This window comes from Phoenix dactylifera, chromosome 10 (genome assembly GCF_051530095.1).
Source record: "Phoenix dactylifera cultivar Ajwa chromosome 10, Ajwa_hap1_PhDact_Kaust_v1.1, whole genome shotgun sequence".
Taxonomy (NCBI): Eukaryota; Viridiplantae; Streptophyta; class Magnoliopsida; order Arecales; family Arecaceae; genus Phoenix; species Phoenix dactylifera.
The window spans coordinates 31,350,989-31,369,849 of record NC_143199.1 but is presented as its reverse complement, the minus strand read 5'-3'; the positions used below and the strand labels follow the sequence as shown (position 1 = coordinate 31,369,849).

Sequence of the window (18,861 nt, the reverse complement as noted above, 5' to 3'; positions counted from 1 at the left end):
TAGAGAGATTGCTAGTGTCATCTTTATTAATATTTACGCCCAAAAATTATTGATCAAGTATAATAAATGAACAAGAATATTAAATCGATCAGAATTTGCCTAATTATTTGTGCATGATGGAGGAATTATGTTTGACCACTTTTTATTTATACAAGAGGCAACTTATGGGTAGCTAATTGCTAGAATTAACTATATAAAATAGTTATTGTTGAAAATAATTTTCTATCTTCGTGCTCAAAAAAAAGAAGAAAAATTTATTTGCTTCTTCCTTACATATTTTATACTATAGCATTATTATTAGGCGCCGACCGCCTTCTATTGTAAACAACATATCCCATGAAGTGGTTGATCTGGCATTCTTCTTGTAGGAATTTTGAAACTAATTTTTTTTTTGATGATGAAGAACCGACCTTAAAAAATATGGCTCTGATGCTACCAATAGAGCAAAGATTCAACCCATTTGCACAAGGATGTCGAGTGGCTTATATTATGGAGGTTCAACCTATGTATGTAGTTCAACTGACTTGTAAAGATAACAATACACATCTTTCTATCTTCAAAGTAGATGTTCGAGTGTTGCTTGCTTCAATGCTAGATTCGGGTGATAAGGACATAAGATATGCTGTATGCCATCTTGTTTATATTCAAAAAGCAATACATTTTAATTTGTTTTCTTTGTCTTTTTATTTATCTTTATAAATACTAGTGAATTAAAATATTTGTTTCAAAGTTAGGATAAAGAACTCGGATCAATTTGGACCCAATCATGTCTCTCGTCATAATGATGCCGATATGTGGTTTAAAATGTTGAGAAATAATTATTTTGGTCCTTTTAAACTGAATTGGAAGGGGGTGGGACTGATTAGAAATGAGTTCAAACAAGGAAGGTTCCAAGATTGGAGTCTCTATCTCTTTGAATCCACTTAGAAATCATAGTCCAGAGGGTGGAGGTTAATTACTTAGAAATCAGTCCCTGTTAGTCCACTCTCTTAGCTTAGTTGAGGATAAGGTTGCGTTATATATGGCGTTTTGGTAGCAGTCTCCCTACGTTGCTGGGCCCCGTTGAATATCTCCTAATATTTAATAATAAGTGAATAAAGCATGCAGCAAACTATAAATAAGTACGATAATGAATTGAATAATAAAAGAATAAAACAAAAAGACGATAGGACAAACTATGAAATCTTAAAAAGATTGAATACAAAGCTGCCAATTCTTTGAGTCAAGCATGGATCGGAAAACAAATTAAAGAAGCTACCTATGAAAAGCGGAATGATCAGGGGTGGCATTTGTAACCAGAGACCATAGAGCTAGATTGGTTGTTGCAGGAAGATGCTGCTCCTTTGAGACCTCGGCATTTAGGACGGAGTTCAGGGCTGCATGGGAGGATCTATCCTATAAGAGATATGTGTTGATGGCTGATCGGATTATTCTGGAGAGGGATTCAACTGTTTTGATTGATCGCCTCAAGATGGAGGGTCGGAAGAGGGCGGAGCACCCACTTTTGGGCAACATGAGATGGATGTTACGGAAGTGTCGGATCATTCAGGTCAGGCACGTCCTTTGAGAGACGAATTAGGCTGCCGATTGGGTCACCTTATTCACTGTTCAATATTCAGGCGAGTTCTTATGGCGTCAGCAGTCTTCAGTTCCTTCTGTTTTCTGTAGCTTTCTTGATAGTGATGTAGCTGGCTATGCTCATATGCGAGCAATGTGAGCAGCCAACTTATCAAAAAAAAAAAAAAAAGCGGAGAAACGTGAATTGTTTTAAATACAATGAATCAAAAAAAATTTTATTTTGGGTTGAGTTTTCAAAAGAATAAAAATATTTTCCCATGAAATAAAATTTTTGTATTTTATAGGGAAAAAAATTTATATGGGATATAAAAATATCCAATTTTCACCGGCTGAAAATAGCGATATTTTTTTTAAAAAATATATTATTTAACTTTTATATAGGATAGGACAAGATTTTTAGGATATAACAGATATTTTATATAATTTCTTAAAAAATGTGTTCACGAATATAAAATATTTTAGAATGTGCCATTATTTTTTATCAACCAAATATATAAAAATTATTTTTTTAGGCAACATATACTAATCTTTTAGTAAAGAAATTTTTTTCCAATAAATGAGTTTTTTTTTTTTTTCAATGGTCATGTAATTAGAATCTCCTAGTTATCACCTATGTACGGTACTCGTTCATATACTTTGTAATACCATTTCATCGCGTCACACCGTGCGTAATAGATGGCATCATGGCATGGATGGATGCCGTCGCCATGATGCATGAGGGATGGATGGGGTTCCATTGGTTGCGTCAGGAGGAAGGGAGGCAGCAATGTTGACCACATGGTCAAGGTCAAGCCGCCGCCGGGTCTTCCACGTGCATCCGGTCAATGCGTGGATAGAGACGGGAAAGGAGGGTTCTGCTCACCTTCGCCGCCGGATAGCGCAATACCGGCAAAGCCGGTGGCGCGCCCACGTTGTAAAGAATCTTTGGCGGCGGACTTAAAAAAAGAATGTGGTGGCTTTGGTTGCTATGATCTCTTGTTAATGCAATAGTTGCAATTATCTAATTGGGTTTGCAAGGGTCGAGCTGCATATATTTATTGTGGCTGATCGAGGTATGAGGGTGTGGTTACACTAATAGATGCGGTGGGAAATTACATAGAAGCACTTGGTCAGCTAATTAAAGATTTTTTTTGTTTGTTTGAAGGTATCAATTAATCAAAGTTACTGCCAACTAACTAAGAAAATCTAATTTAGGGAGCTCTCACATGGTGGCACGTTCGCTTACGTACAAATCTTCTAAATACTTATTGATTTCTTGCATCAGTGTATGTTGCTATCAATCCATGTGCCAAGAGAAGTAAATATACTGCTGTAGATTGATGCAGGAGCATGGCACATGAATTCAAAGAGTCCTTGTGTGTTTAGGAGTTTTTATGCCATAAGGAGTCTAGTTAATTTGGGTCTTAAATTGAGGCTGTACCACAGTCTTTTCCTTCCAATACGCCGTCACAGATAGGTTGGCCAACACAGAAAAGTTGAATCAAAATAGTTAATGGGGCCAACGAAAGGCGATGTACATGTATCAAGCATTCAAAATATAAATAAAAAAATCATTCAAAATATTTTTCCTTCCAAAATACTTGCTTTATTGTATTAGGCTCCTCTATTGAAAGGAGCCTAAAGAGCTAGAGGCTTGTGGAATTTTTTAAAAGCCTAAAGATTCAACAGGAATGTTAGATATTTTTCGGAACTTTTATAAAAGGAACTAGATTGCTTCTAACCATTCAAAATATTAATCTGTCCATCTCCTAACCATTCATTATAAAAAGGAAGAGGTTTGATTGGCTCTAGCTTGGAAGGCTAGAGTTGTAGACTAATTAAAAAATGATTACGAGCAAGCAAAGCTTCTAAATACCACACAAGAATACCACACAAGTGCATGAGGAAATGCTAGGCCCCCGAAACACCTCCCACCCAGCCTCTGTTTTTCCATCTAATGATGCTAGTTATGGCTCCATGAAGTTCTAATCTTTTACTTTCAATTCCTTAGGATAAATTGGCTTGGCGAGGCCATTGCCCCCACTAGGACAATTTGAGGGGCTACTTGCTTCGGACTCTGGGATCTGCAGTCAATAGACCTGCTAGAAGTTGAAGAATCTGAAAAGATGCTCTAAGAGGCCGGTTAAACACCATGGCTCAGTAGAGTACGGTTGGAGTGTCCCTTGCGAGGAGGTGACCAGTACACACCAAACAAGCATTTCATCAAAAGGATGCCATTCATTAACCAGAGCTGGAATTCATCAATAGTTACATGATATGACAAGTGCACAAACATAGCACTACAGGAAAGAAGAACAACTGCGGAGGAGGTGCGCTTGATTTCGTCAGCTGCGAGAACCTAGCAAACAGACTTGTGGGCCTTGATTGCCCTCCAAAAGAGTCCATGCTGCAACCCACAAGCATTTCATCCAAAGGGTGTCATTCATGACCCTAAGTTGGAGCTCTTCACTTCTCAAATTCTATGTTGAACGAACAGTCTGCGCATTTACATTGAAAAAGACTGAAAGGAGATCTCCATAACCTTGCCAAACAAACATTGTTGGATAGAAGCAAAAATTTTCAAAATCTGCATCAGGGGCAAGGAGGAGGCCCATGGTCATCCTGGTCAAGATGGAGGTTGACACCATGCGAGCGGAGAGCATTGAAGATGGCCCAAACCTTGGTGCGGTTCTTGAATCCCTTCTTCTCCACCTCCTTGGCCGCATCAGCATATATTGGTTCCTGGGACAGGCCATCAACCTTGAGGCGTACAGCGAGCACTTCTCCGACAGCTGCAGCTGCCTTGGAATTGCAGGTGCGACCACACTCGAGCGCTTTTTTGAGTGCTTTCTCCACTGAAGATGCCGTCACCACCACTCGCCCGCTCCGCCGATCCACGACATTGGCAGTCACAAACTTGAGTGATATGAAAAGCCGTAGCACATACCTCTTTGCCGGCAGCGAAGGAAGCCGACTCATCTGTTTGCTCTTCTACAATGTCGTAAGAATGTCCGCTTTCTTCGAATGAGGAAGGATATAACTATTCAGAATTTCACCATGAACTATCTGCAACATCAATTGAAATACATGGATTTGATTAAGCCTCGTCAAGAGAGCAACAGACATCCTGATGGCTTGCCATCATTTACATCAAAAGAACAATAGACAATGATCACAAGTTCTTAAAAGACGCGTAAGCAGCCGTTGTTTTTGACAATGCAGCTTACCTAGACAGAGAAGTCAGTCGGCAAGATGTAGGGGTGGCTGTAAGAAAGATTCAAGTAGGTTTAGATAAGAACAATTAACATATACAACCTTAAGCCATTCCCAACCTGATGCAACATGAAGTCATGACTCTTCTTCTATCCATACTTGCCGACCATCCGAGAACCATGACCTAAATAACCAAAGCTGTTGCACTCTACATGACCCAACTTTAAACCGACCAACTCAGCCTGACTGACTCTATTAAGTATTCTACTCACCATGACACAACTCCAGAGGGACCCAACCTCAACAACTACACCAAAAAAAGACCATTTACTATTAAAATTCTTTCCATGGATGTGACAGTCAACCAACACAGATCGATTCCAAACAAATAAAACCCTCACTTCACGACCTGAGGTAAGCCGACCACATTCAAATTGCAGGACACAAAATTCAGACCTAAGCTTAAAAATCCCTGACCAAATCTGGCCCAAAGAGAGGTCAACATTTGCCAAACCTAAGAAGGCAAATAGTATGGACAAGCCTTCACAAGAAGATAATGTTCAAAATAATTCATCCAGACAAATGAAGAAAAGCTAAAGAACCATTAGTAAGTACTATCAGCAAAACATCTAAATGGCAACCTTAGTACTATCAATAAAACATCTAAATAGCAACCTTCACCATTTGTCAAATAAAAGGAAGGGCTTATTTTAGCTATTTGGCTGTATCTAATGCAAAATGTTAGGTGCTGAATGAAGAAAGGATGTGTTGGTGCATCATTTGCAATCTCTTCTTACATGCAATTTACCATGTGCAAATACTTCATCTATGATTATGAGGTATAGTTGATTCAGAAAAATAATACAGACAAGCTTAAAACTACTGAAGAACTGGCTACTGCATATCTTATGCCATCCAAAACAAATGTTTAAAGACTACAATGACAAATAATGGACGGTTTTAAAAAGTAGTCAGGTTTGTCTATTTTGGTGGAAAGACAGTAACATAATCCCCCCCCCCTCCTCTCACTCTTTCATTCTCTCATATGCACACACACACACACACACACACTCAAAATAAGTTACTCATGAAGGACAGCTGTTTTGCCCACTCACCTAACTCTGAAACAGCTGATATGCGTCACTTAATTTACATATCAAGAAAAGAAAATATACTTAAAAGTTATACAAAAATAGAAACATAAGTTATTTAAATTTTACAATACAAAACCATAATTGTTAAATTCACACCAGTTAAAGTGTTATATGAATTATTATTTATATACTCAAAAGTAGTGAGATAAAAATATTTGTCTTCAATATAACATTGTACATGATTTTTATGCTACCATTTTAATGGAAAAAATGATAACTCATCGAGTTAGTTTCTTTTAGAACCTAGAACAATGAGGATACCAAACATAAAATAAAAATCCCAGCCGGTACAGGTCAATTGGCCAGTTTATACTATAACCATCTGATGTATGAAACTGAAGAACATAAAGCAAGAAGCTCAACTTACCAGCAGAACATAGAAGCAAAGAAGAAAAAAATTAAGTTCAGGACTTGTTTAACAACATAGTTGAGAACAGTACATGAACAAGCCAGCCAAAACATGTAAACCCTTTGACTTGCACTTCACCCCTAGGACCATTGACTCCTATTTCTGGGTACCTTTAGGACTCATAAAATGCCAAAAGTTTTCCAACATCCTCTCAAAGAAGCCAGTTATGAAGCCCCTTACCTTTAGGGACTCAAGTCCAATTAAGACTTCTTTAAAAGCAAGCTGGGCTTGCTGGCTTCCCATGCATCTTTTTATTTCAAACTTCAAGGGGAACAAATACCCACTATAAACTCATGATTCGTAAATTGCACATACTGATCTGAAAAAATAACTTATTTTCTTTTTGTTTTCAAAATGTACATGTTCATAAGAACAGAATGGGATCAAAGACTCAGCTCTTTTACAAAAATCAGACCATCAAACTAATCCTAAAGCAGCGCAATGGTCTAGCTGCATCCCCAGTGTGAACTAGTAGATTTTGGCATGTGGCTAGGAACAGGCTATTAACAGCATGACCCCTCAAATTGTTTTGGTGGTAGTCAGATCTCGTATGAATTAGTGATGTCAGCTGGTTTAGACCAATTCAAACTGTTTCAAGTTTCTAGACTTGCCTTTACTATGGAAGAGATCTATAAGCAACAAGGCAAAGGAACAAAACTACAGAGGCAACTAAAAGATTCAAGATTTTCTTGGCAAGGAATCACCAACACCTACAATTTCAGATTTCAGGACAGAAAATCACAATATGCTGAAAATAGATATAACAGTAAAAGCTGATTGAATGCCAAATACAAGTGTAGAAGCTTCTAAATTGCATTAGACCTATGCTGAGTTCTCCCATACTTTATTTTAACATCAACTTCATGCAATTTTATTTAAAAGGAAAGGAAAGAAAGCAAGCTCTGAGCTCCAATGAATCATGTCAGTACTGCACACACATAATCTCTCAGGCTAGAATTTTTTGCAAGTTACTTTGTAATATGTACGGTGTATATAAGTTTTATTGCATAGACATGGGCAGGACAGGCAAGACAGGCAAGACATGGCTGTCAGTGCATTCTACCTTTTGCGTAGCATAGACACAGGTTACTCGTCTAATATGGGTAGGTAACTGCATGCATGACCAGCTTACAATACAATGATAACTAACTAGTGATAGATAATACCTACATGAGTGTAACTATCTCAAACTCAGCATATCTAAACTATAAATTGGACATGGTGCTTTAACATAAATGCCTTGGAGACTTTACAGATTTCAATTTGTTTGTGAGAACTAAGAAGTAAAGGGTAGCCTTGGAAGTCAGTATTCTTAGTTTCCATCAATAAATTACACAATTTTTTAGTCCACAACTTGTCTAATAACCAAAAATAATTAGGACACTTAAAAATGATTTTTTTTTCCTTAAAAAGGAGCTTCACTTTTGTTACAAGATTGTAGATTAATCGATAAGGATGCAGGCATCATCCAACTTGTGAGTGTTTGTATCATGCTCTGACCTCTCACAAGCGGGACGATATTTAAATTCATAGAACGACTAAAATCATTGAATATCATGTTAATATACATAGCAAGCTTAATTTTTAAGTTGATAAGAGGTAGACATCATTCCTGTATTTTATAAGACTTCCTGCAGAGGGTTTAGTTTTTAAATACCATATACTCCACCAATATCTACACTACGAGAATACTTGCTACAAAAATACGTGGCTGCAGAAGTTGTTTTCTAATTATCTTTCTTTTTCATTTTTGATTGTACAAAGTCCTGAATCTTAATATTGACAGTGGTACCATTGAACTGTAGATGCTGCCAATTATCTTCTGCACTTGGAATTTGCCACATATTGGGACCATGAACTCATATCCTTCTGCACATGGCTGATGACTCCCAAGTCAGGCAGAGCCTGAACAGGGACTTGAGCAACATGGATAATGAGTTAATAGAACGTATCTCCTTTCGTATGCATTAAAGTGTTAGCCCCTTTTGAATCATTTGGAAAGTTGCTACATGTTCTTGCAATTATCCTCTTCCTTTATGCTTCGCTGCTTGTAGGATAGAACTTTTTTTTTTTTTAAGGCCTTCCCCTCGTACCCTTTTTTATGGTTGATGCTGGACAAAGTACACTACATCTGGAAATTATTTTTTTAGGAAAAAAGCAACAAATTTGTGATGTAGAATAGCAAAAGCTTCTCCAAAATTTGGTTCTCGAATCTAGCCACAGCTATGTAGTTGGTCCTGCTGTATTAAATTAAATTCTATACTCACAGAACATGAACTCCTCCCCCTACAAGATAAACTCTAATCCCAATTACTTAATCGACAAGCGATCTTAGAATACAAATAGAAAAAAATGATAAAAAAAGAGCACGAGATAGAAGAATAAATCTACTGCAGAGATTATCACAGCGACGCATTAAATCGAAGAGAAGGGAGAAGAGCCCTAACCCTAGCCATCAATGGAAATAAAAGATTTAAGAGATAGAGATGGGATCTACCTCGACGCCGGAGAAGGCGAACGCTTCCGCCTCCGCGGCCGCTGCCTTCGGCGGTCCTCCCTCGGCCGCTGATGCTACCGCGAGGAAGAAGAGATGGTCTTATTGTTTCGAAGGAAAGCCGTCGCATGTCGTCGCCAAATATATAAAATAACATTGGTACGGGGTTGCGGGATAAAAGTGCTTTGGATAAATTTGTTCCAGACCCCGCGCTACAAATTAAGAAGTCGCAAAGTTACACATAACACCTTATTCATATCCAATATTATGGTTATAAAGAAACATCTCATGCGTGTTTGCGATAATACTTCAGATAAATTTGAGTTGGTATCGGCAGTCGCAGTGCCGGAAGATGCAGTTTTATGCATAGCCGCCTAACATTGGAACTATAAACAAGTATCTATTATATATTTTAAAAACAATGCTTCGGTTTTTTTTTTTTTTTGGTGAAATAGCTGCTAATATTACCCTAGCATGAGCACAGCTAGCCACATCAGCATCAAGCAAACAACACAAAATAAAAGGAATAAAAGACTGTTGCATCAAAAGAAGGTCTCTAGAATGGTACGCAGCGAAGGAGGCGAGCTAGTCAGCAGCTTGGTTCGCTTCCCGCAAGACATGCCTTTGGAGAACCCGGCACTCCCGTAGCATCTGACGAATGTCGTCCAGAAGTGGGTGCTCCACCTCCTCCCGCCCCTCCTCTCTTAGGCATGCCATCAGGGAAGCCGAGTCTCCTTTCAAAACGATGCAACCAGCTTGCAGAACATATCTCGCATAAGAAAGTCCCTTCCAAACAGCCCTAAGCTCCGCCCCAAAAGTCGAGGCCTCGAAAGAACGTCACCCACCTGCTGCAATCAGCCTAGCGCCATGATCTCTGATAACAAATGCTACATCCGTCCGATCGGCACCGCCGGACAGACTTCCGTTGAAGTTCACCTTTAGATAGCCAGGAGGTGGAGGCTCCCAAGAGATAGACAAATCCGGGCGCTATAGTAGCGAAGAGGGGGTCCTAGATGTCCCTAGCCATCGCAAATGCTTCGGTTGGTTTTTACTGATAACGGCCGGGACTGAATGAAGTGTAGTAGAAGCAAAATTTCATTTAACCCCTAGCAAACATGAGTCCTGCAAATGTGTTGGATGTATGAGTGATACTGACTCGACGAATTTGAACTCCGGCAATAGGCGTGCCGAGACTAGATAAAATTCAAATGCAAAAATTACAGCTAACACCCTTACAATCGTGAATATTGTATTTAGCTATCTGATGTATGCATGCAATAATGCTTTATGATGCTTCTGCGCAATTTGAACTCCAGTGCTTGGTCTGGAGGAAGTAGCTCAAATTTTAATAATACTTATATATACCCCCCTGTTAACGCCAATTTTAATTTAAACCCCAGGTGCATGTTTCTTGTCATATTTAAAGTGGTGCTCGCAATTTGCATGGAGGGTATACTGGCCTCTCTTGTAAAACAATAAATACAAGGGTTTGTAAGATGTCACAAAGCAATGGTGTTGGTCTCGTGTTGGCATATAAAAAAAGGGCTATATCCTGGTTCGTTGCTTGCCGTGACAAGGAATCAAACCATCGATTTTTCAACAAAGATCTTTGAGAAATAAATTTTAGACGGAATTGGCAAAGGAAGTAGCTATGCATCGATCATATTATCGAAGGCGCTTTGCCACATGGTATTTAAATTGTGGGGGAAATCTTTCCATCATGTGGAGGTTGAGACTCTCCTTTATATATTTTTTTATCTTTTTATTTTGGCAAGGGTCGATATATTGAAAATATGTTGCAAAATTGTTAATAGTCATGTCGGTGTAGTCTTGAAATTCCATCAATGCCATGAACTCATCATTTTGATCAATTGCAAATTGACAAGTTGATGGTCATCTAAACATGTGAACATGATACTATAAATGAGCATGTAATATTTAAAAGAATATCTCCTATTACTTGCCAGAACGTAATGGCATAATATTTTTATTTCAAAAATTGAATTTTTGCAATTCACATAATAGCATGCATTTGAGTTTTCAATACTACTTGATAAGGGGAATGTCGGACATCTCCATCTTGGGTTAGATCGACCTCCTTGACCTCGATATTAACCGAGGTGAACAATTTTGGTGAAAATCGAGAAGTCAATTCGCACATGCTAGCAAAGACTGGCAGTTATGACAATATTGCTGTAAAATGCACGATAGACATAATTTCACACAAAATATTTTCCACATTGTAAACGCTCAACTGACCGTTATCTAATAATTAAAGCGCATCGCGCCAAATCAGGTAACGGATCAATGGACTACTCTATATAAAAAGGGTAGTCCAGGGATCCTCATAAAAGCTCATTTGGAAACTCTACTTTATACAAATTTCTCCTTTTTATACTACTGCATCACTATTTTGACTTAGCCATTGAAGAATTTTTTTGTCGAAAACTTTTTTGCAAGTAAACTTCTTGCAGGTTATCTTCGAAGGAAACTAGTTCTTCTACATCTTTGTCGCTTTTAGTTTGGATCACATTATTCTCAAAGCAAACCAAGTAGTGCTCCGACCTCGGTTCGAAATTCAGCGACAACACTATTTATGCTCTCCATTCTCTTGTGACCTTTAAGATGCTTATCTATAAAACTAGAACCTAAAAAGGGAGAATAATTAGCTTAGAATAAATAATCATATGATCTTCAAGATACCATATTCTCATCTTGAAGGCAGCTTGTCCTGCCTTGAACTAGTAGTTGGGATATGTGATGCTCGCGACGGAAGCATAGACACCATCCCACTTTTAGTTCATACAATTCCTTTTATTTTTATGCCCCTTGGCAGTGCATTCTTGTTAGATAAGAGGGCAAGAGTGCTCTATAGATGGATATGATCATGCTCCTATTCCACGAGCTATCCCGTTTAGAATAGGCGTGGTATCAAGTAATTGGTGCGATTATGAAACATTAGCTTAATTGTTAACCTTTTTGGGTTCTCTCATGCATCTGTTTTAGAATGTAAGAGTAGGAGCCCTAAACTCAGTGGAGTGAATTAGTCTAGGAAAAGGGCAAGAGAGCGGCATTTTTGGCGTAGTAGCAATCTTTTGCAAGGGCGCTGTTAGGTTTAGCCTTGCAAGGTGGGTGAGATTCCCGTGAGGCGTCCTTTCGGTGCGCTTGCGTCTCCAATTCTAATTTTTCTTGTTATTTTTATATTTTCCGGCGCTTTCATTCTTGATCTCGGGCCGCCGATCACGACGAGGTTTGTGCCGTTCCATGTGTCAAACCGCGTTTGCACGTGCGCTCACCAGTCAAGCTGGCAGCAAATCAGAAGCTACCACGTATTCCCGTGGTTGTCGATTAACCTTCACGTGAACTCGGAGGAATTATGCCATTTGGCTCCCAACAATGGGGGCCACGTATGCCGCCCGCCCCACTACGAGAAGTCAAGGTCAATCACAAAAGTTTCACCGAGCTGCCGATCAAGAACGCACCCATAGATTTGGCCCTCTCCGCCCCCCTCCGCCACCCGGTCCATGACGGCACCACCCCGGCGCCCCAAAACTACGCACGCCCTTTTTCGCAACCTTTATGCGATAACCTAATCTGCCGTTCGTGTTGTCCTCCGCGAACTACGGACGGACCGGATGCATCCTCGCATAGAAATACACGTAAGCGCCGACCTTATGAGTGGTTTTCCACGGGACACGTGCGCAAAAAAAGGAAAATAATATTAATAAAAAAAGTAATTTGGAGGGCCATAAAGGGCGGAGCTCGCTCGCCTTCGCGGGTCCTGGAACCCTTCGATCGGGGTATCTCTTTCCTGCTTCTCTCTGGAGGGAGGAAAGAATATAGTATTTTAATTTTCTTAGATCGGAATAAAAGGCAAACCCTAAATAAAAACCCTAGCTCGTTTGCTCTTTCCCAAACCCTCGCCCTTTCGCCGCATCTCCAGAAACCGCCGTCCTATCCGATCCCGCTGATTCAATTCCTAGCATTTTTTTTTTTTGTGTGAGTAATTTCGCTTTTTAAGTTTTAAAGTTTTCTTGATCGATCCGGGATTCTTGGAGCGTTTTTAAAGGGTCTTTCTTGGATTTTTTTAAAGCAGGAGAATGGTGTCGGACGCGAGCAAGAAGAAGGCGGCGGCGAAGAAGGCCGCGGCGGCGGCAAAGAGGGGAGGGAAATCTCCGGCGACGTCGTCGTCCAAGGCCGCCGTCCAGGCGCAGAACGGTGGAGCTGACAAGGTTGCAGATGGTGTTGGATCCCTCCGGATATCCGATCGGACGTGCACCGGGGTCCTTGCCTCTCATCCCCTCTCAAGAGATATCCATGTAAGTTGTCGTTACTTTCTCGCAGATCTTTTTTTTTTAAAAAAAAATAATAAATTCTTTAGAAGTATCAAAATCGGAATGTTGGCTACCGAAGGATGAAAATTTAGGCGAATTTTGCAGTTCCAGAATTCTGATTTTCGTGCTTTAGTGAGGTCAGAGAATCGGTAATATTAGGTTTTGGATCTCTATCTCGAGTTGAGTTCCAAGTTTGAACGGCAAAATGCGATGATTCCTTTGTAGCTCTAAATCCGATGTCCTTGTGTTGGAATGGTGATTCTGTTTTATTATTGACACTGCTAGTACGAGGTTCCTATCATAGGTCATGTTGGTAAGAACGATGAAAAAAATCTGCTAACTCTGTTTCATTGTTTACACTGATAGTATGAAGTTCCTATCATATGTGTTGTTGGTAAAGAACGATGAAAAATCTGCTAATTTATCGTACTTGGTTTACTACCTTAACTGAACAGCGTTGTAAGTTAAAAATGGCTTCTTGTTCTCTATTGGACGCTTAATTAGTTTACCAATGATAAAATAAGCTAGCTAGATGAGTGAAAACACTAACTTTGGATATCCTTTTAGTTGTTCGATCGTGATCATCTACGTCCAATTTGATTTGGACAAAATGCTAAAAAAAAACAGATTCAGTGAATGGAAATCATTCGTAGTAGGTAAGTTGATGCAGAAGCCCCTTGCTATTACAAATCAGGCCTCCTACTTATTTTATGTGGGGACCCTGTCTTGAATTTTGAAGCTTGTTTCGTTCTCTGATCTGGAGAATTATATTGGGACTGAACAATTATCTGGGAACTTATAAGTAGTGGGAAATATTTCTTTGTTTGTTACTATTGTGTTGCTATTTTTGCATACTATGAATTACTTCTGTTTATTCCTTACACAGGCTTAGGCATGTTGAGGTGAATGCTGTAAATCTTTTGCTTTTTATTTTTTCTTTTCACTCTAGGCTGTATTATATGTTGTACAATTCTATTATAAATGGATGCTTGTTTGAATTATTACTTCTCAGAATCTCATATGCTCATTGCTGATTGTAGAAAAAAAAATGCTGGAGGAGTTTTTGCAATAGGAAAACTAGTGCATGGGTTTCTATTTATCGTAAGCATTGGTTTAAGCATTAGGGGCCATCTTCATTTTTTATTCTTTTGTTTTCATGTAGAATATGATATTTGTCTCTTTTAGAAAAAAAATGCTCATGGAGATTATTTTTCGTCTTACTTGCATAAAGCAGCAGCACTTATCAATTACATGTGAAATGTTTGGAGCTTTAGAAGCATCTGTACAATAGCTCACGTAACTCCTTAGCAAAAAACCTGAGGTGGACTCAAGATTCCTTACCTGTTAATGGATACCGTGAAAGAGTTGATCTTTAATTTAACTCCTTATCAACTACACCTAGCTCACCCAACAACTTTAATTTCTCTCTAATTAAATAGACACTTATATTTGTTATTTTTTTGTGTGTGCTTTTTGCTGCTCAATATAAGGAAGTAGCTATGTAAAAATCAGTAACTGTTTTAATCATGTTCTAGGCGACCGACTGTTTAGTATTCATGTTGTGGTACTCTGTATTTTTATCTCTGCATTCTCGTAGTTGTACTTTTATGTGTGGTAAGTTTCATGGTTCACGATGAGTAATCTGTTACATACATCTCTTTGGATTTTTAATATTCTGATGTTTCTCTTCAAATTGTGCACATTTCAGATAGAGTCTCTATCATTAACATTTCATGGACATGACCTCATAGTCGATTCTGAACTGGAGCTTAATTACGGAAGGTATATATCATATCAACCTTTTCATACAAATAAATTGGACCACATGTTATTATGTTAATCTCGTGCTAAATGTTTGTTTCCTCCAGACGTTATGGTCTGCTTGGATTGAATGGCTGTGGGAAGTCTACTCTCCTTACATCAATAGGTTGTAGGGAGCTCCCAATTCCTGAACACATGGATATCTACCACCTCACCCGGGAGATTGAAGCTTCAGACATGTCTGCACTTCAGGCTGTCATTAACTGTGATGAAGAAAGGCTAAGGCTGGAGAAAGAAGCTGAAATCTTGGCAGCTCAGGTGGGGTTTTAAGACACATCTAAGCATTAGAATTAGAAGTATTTTTATTTTTGATGTTATTTGAAATAATTTTCTGATGTGAAAACATTATCAGGATGATGGTGGTGGAGAAAGTTTGGAACGCATCTACGAGCGCTTAGACGCAATTGATGCCTCTACTGCCGAGAAGCGCGCTGCTGAAATTTTATATGGGCTTGGTTTCAATAAACAAATGCAAGCAAAGAAAACTCGAGACTTCTCAGGTGGGTGGCGTATGAGGATTGCGCTAGCACGAGCACTGTTTATGAACCCAACCATCCTTTTACTTGATGAGCCCACAAATCATCTTGGTAAAGTTTCTACTCCTTGGATCTAAATATCAGCAAATAGCATAATACTCTGTTTGTCATAAATAGCATTACCTTTAAGAATTTATCCATGTTATATGGAGTTTTGGGTGTAGAAATGCATAGTTGGGCAGGGAAAGTCGATCTGACTAATAAGGTAGCCAGCTCTCTACCCGAAAGAAGGATTGGATTAGGGTGCTTCAGAGGTCAGGTGGGTCTTTGGACAACAAGACTAGGTGGTAGCTAATGTGCTTGAGGGGCTGATGGCCAATGAATATTTTTGGGAACTATTAGGCAATCATGTCCTCTTTTGGTGAAAAGAGGAAAAACATTCAATGACAATAGTGGAAACCATGTTTTGTACAATGCTCCACTGCAAGATAAACTATGAGAATTGTTTATTAAACATAATAATGGGATCTAAGGTTTCTAAAGCTTATGTAATTGTCTAGGTTTGTTTTTTAATGTATGTCAACCACCCTGTCATAGCTAGATGGCACCTCTTTCCTGAAGGCTTACTCTTGGGAGAGCTCTACAGTTCAAATCCTGGCATATTGCTCAAAAAAATTGTCATGTATGGATGGTGCTCTGTGATGCGTAATTATATATGTTATTCATGTGAAAGTTAATTCATGATACTTGGGTTATGTTGAGTGTCTTAACTGTGTTAATTTATCTCAGATTACCAAGCCATTCGCCCTTACCTGGCCTAAACCCAACCCACCACGTAAGCTATACATACGTACAGTCAATCAAGCTAGTCCATGGGGCACCTCTAATTGGGTAGACATGCAGTTGGTCATCCTAGTCCTTGGGGTACATAGGCTGGTGGTGCTGAGCTGAGGTTATTCAAGCATTATCAATATCCCAGATGAGCTCAAGCGTACCTGTGGCATGTCATGGGCTTTTTAAATGAACCTATAATTTGTTTTGTGATACAGGAAGTCTATTGAGCTCAGATTTCTTTCTTGTTTTGTCTTTGTGGCAGATCTTGAAGCATGTGTGTGGCTTGAAGAGATGCTAAAAAAGTTTGATCGTATCCTTGTCGTCATCTCACACTCTCAGGATTTTCTTAATGGTGTCTGTACCAACATCATCCACATGCAGAACAGGAAACTTAAGTTCTACACAGGCAACTATGACCAGTATGTCCAGACCCGAGCCGAGCTGGAAGAAAACCAGATGAAGCAGTACAGATGGGAGCAGGAGCAGATTGCTTCCATGAAAGAGTATATTGCTCGTTTCGGTCATGGTTCTGCTAAGCTGGCCCGCCAAGCCCAGAGCAAGGAGAAAACCCTTGCTAAGATGGAGCGTGGTGGGCTTACTGAGAAGGTTGTTAAGGACAAGGTACTGGTCTTCCGCTTCACGGATGTGGGTAAACTTCCTCCACCAGTACTGCAGTTTGTGGAAGTCACCTTTGGGTACACCCCTGACAACCTCATCTACAAGAACCTTGATTTTGGGGTGGACCTTGATTCGAGGATAGCATTAGTGGGACCTAATGGAGCAGGGAAGAGCACATTGCTCAAGCTGATGACTGGTGACCTTGGTCCACTGGATGGTATGGTAAGGCGTCACAATCATCTCAGGATTGCTCAGTTCCATCAGCATCTGGCAGAGAAGCTTGATTTGGAGATGCCAGCTCTCCAGTTCATGATGAAGGAATACCCTGGGAACGAGGAGGAGAGGATGAGGGCTGCGATAGGTAAGTTTGGATTGTCTGGAAAAGCCCAGGTGATGCCTATGAAGAACTTGTCAGATGGACAGAGGAGCCGGGTGATCTTTGCTTGGTTGGCCTGGAGGCTGCCCCACCTGCTGCTGCTAGATGAGCCAACAAACCATCTGGACATTGAAACTATTGATTCCTTGGCAGAAGCGCTGAATGAGTGGGATGGTGGATTAGTTTTGGTGAGTCATGACTTCAGGCTGATCAACCAGGTGGCTCAGGAGATCTGGGTGTGTGAAAATCAAACAGTGACTCGGTGGGAGGGCGACATCATGGACTTCAAAGAGCATCTGAGGAATAGGGCTGGGTTGCCTGAGTGAGTTCTGAAAGGAAGTAGAAACATCTCAAATTTATCATGGAGCTTATATTGTGAATCCTTAATATTTGTAATATTGGCAGTATTTATTACATCTGACTGCCTTCTGTTTTTCATTCAATGTTCCTGGGCAGCCTATTAAGGCCTGAAGAAGCCTCTGCTTGGAGCAGCGCGAGTAATTTGCTTTCTCCTTCTTTGAAGATGATTTACTCTTTAGCCTTAATATATAGTATAATGTTTTTTCTGAATTTCTTGCTTGCTAAATTCACCAAAATGCAATTAAAATACGAGCATTGCAAAATCTGCAAGTGAGCGTGTTTATTTGGGATGATAATACATGAAATCTAGGATTGAAAGTTTGTGACTGATTATGGAAAGAGAATTTACTTGCAGATAGAGGTGGTCTGAGGAACTGAATGCAGCTCAGGTTTGGATTGGTGTTATATCAATGAGGAAATCAGAACATGTATTCCTTGGTTAGCAGCCAGAGAACTGAGGTCATGCATCTCATTGTGATCAATGAAGAAAGTAAATGGCGAGGGTTATAAACGAATTATGATATGACCAGGGCCAAATGTGTTCATTTGGGGCTGGTTCGATGCGAAGGGGAAAATGTGCGGGAGAAAGGGAGTGAGTTAAATGGGGACAGATTGTGCTTTAATGTCTAAGTACGAGGTAATGTTTTGTCCTGACAAGTTGATGTTGCTTGCAAAACATAGGTAAAAAAAAATTCTAAGGGCATATTTGAATGATTGGATAAAAAATTTTATAGAGTTTATAGATTGAACCAATACAAATAGCAAAATCATAAAATTATATGTTGGACTAAGTCTATATTCTAGATTAGACTAGATCTATGTTCATAAATATTTAGAAATAGTTTTGGACCAGTCCAAATTTTATGGCAAGAAAAAAAAATCCAAGCCAACCATCCAAACAGACATAAAAATGAGTAGATTTTGGGGATTTTTTTTTTTTTTAAGAATGATCTTTGAAATTCTACCAACCAGGTTGGAGGAATTTCCACTAGTTTTTTTTTCTTTGAAATTACTCCAGGCCTATTGAGAACCATGGAAATCAAAAATGCATCCAAACAGTCATTGTGCTTTTTTCCTCTGCCATCACCCTCAAAACGATGAATAACGAGTACGTCTTGGATGCTTTTCTGCTATCAAAATCATACAATTTACAAATTTCAACACAGTGGTTAATCAGTTGGCAGTTCTTCCCTAATGTTACTTGACGTTTTCTCT

At 39.3% G+C, this 18,861-nt stretch overlaps 2 protein-coding genes across 3 annotated transcripts; one reads left to right on the top strand and one right to left on the bottom strand.

The window, feature by feature from the left end:
• Nucleotides 1-4,003: 4,003 nt before the first annotated feature.
• LOC103707001 (uncharacterized) lies at nt 4,004-8,970 on the bottom strand. The gene is made up of 2 exons (XM_026804582.3): nt 8,831-8,970; nt 4,004-4,623 (listed from the first exon to the last, which is right to left on the bottom strand). Exon 2 carries the CDS (start codon nt 4,534-4,536, stop codon nt 4,150-4,152), a length of 387 nt encoding a protein of 128 aa, XP_026660383.3. The 5' UTR covers nt 4,537-4,623; nt 8,831-8,970; the 3' UTR covers nt 4,004-4,149.
• A 3,605-nt stretch (nt 8,971-12,575) lies between these two features.
• On the top strand, nt 12,576-17,856 carry LOC103707002 (ABC transporter F family member 1-like). Of its 2 annotated transcripts, none has more exons than XM_008791319.5 (6): nt 12,576-12,826; nt 12,924-13,146; nt 14,870-14,943; nt 15,030-15,240; nt 15,335-15,569; nt 16,555-17,856. In XM_008791319.5, the coding sequence occupies exons 2-6, from the start codon at nt 12,928-12,930 to the stop codon at nt 17,610-17,612; spliced, it is 1,797 nt and encodes a 598-aa protein (XP_008789541.1). In that variant the 5' UTR covers nt 12,576-12,826; nt 12,924-12,927; the 3' UTR covers nt 17,613-17,856. The 2 variants fall into 2 exon arrangements, with proteins under 2 accessions (XP_008789541.1, XP_088562129.1); XM_088706003.2 differs by having other exon boundaries at nt 12,596-12,824; nt 12,921-13,146.
• The last annotated feature ends 1,005 nt before the right edge of the window (nt 17,857-18,861 follow it).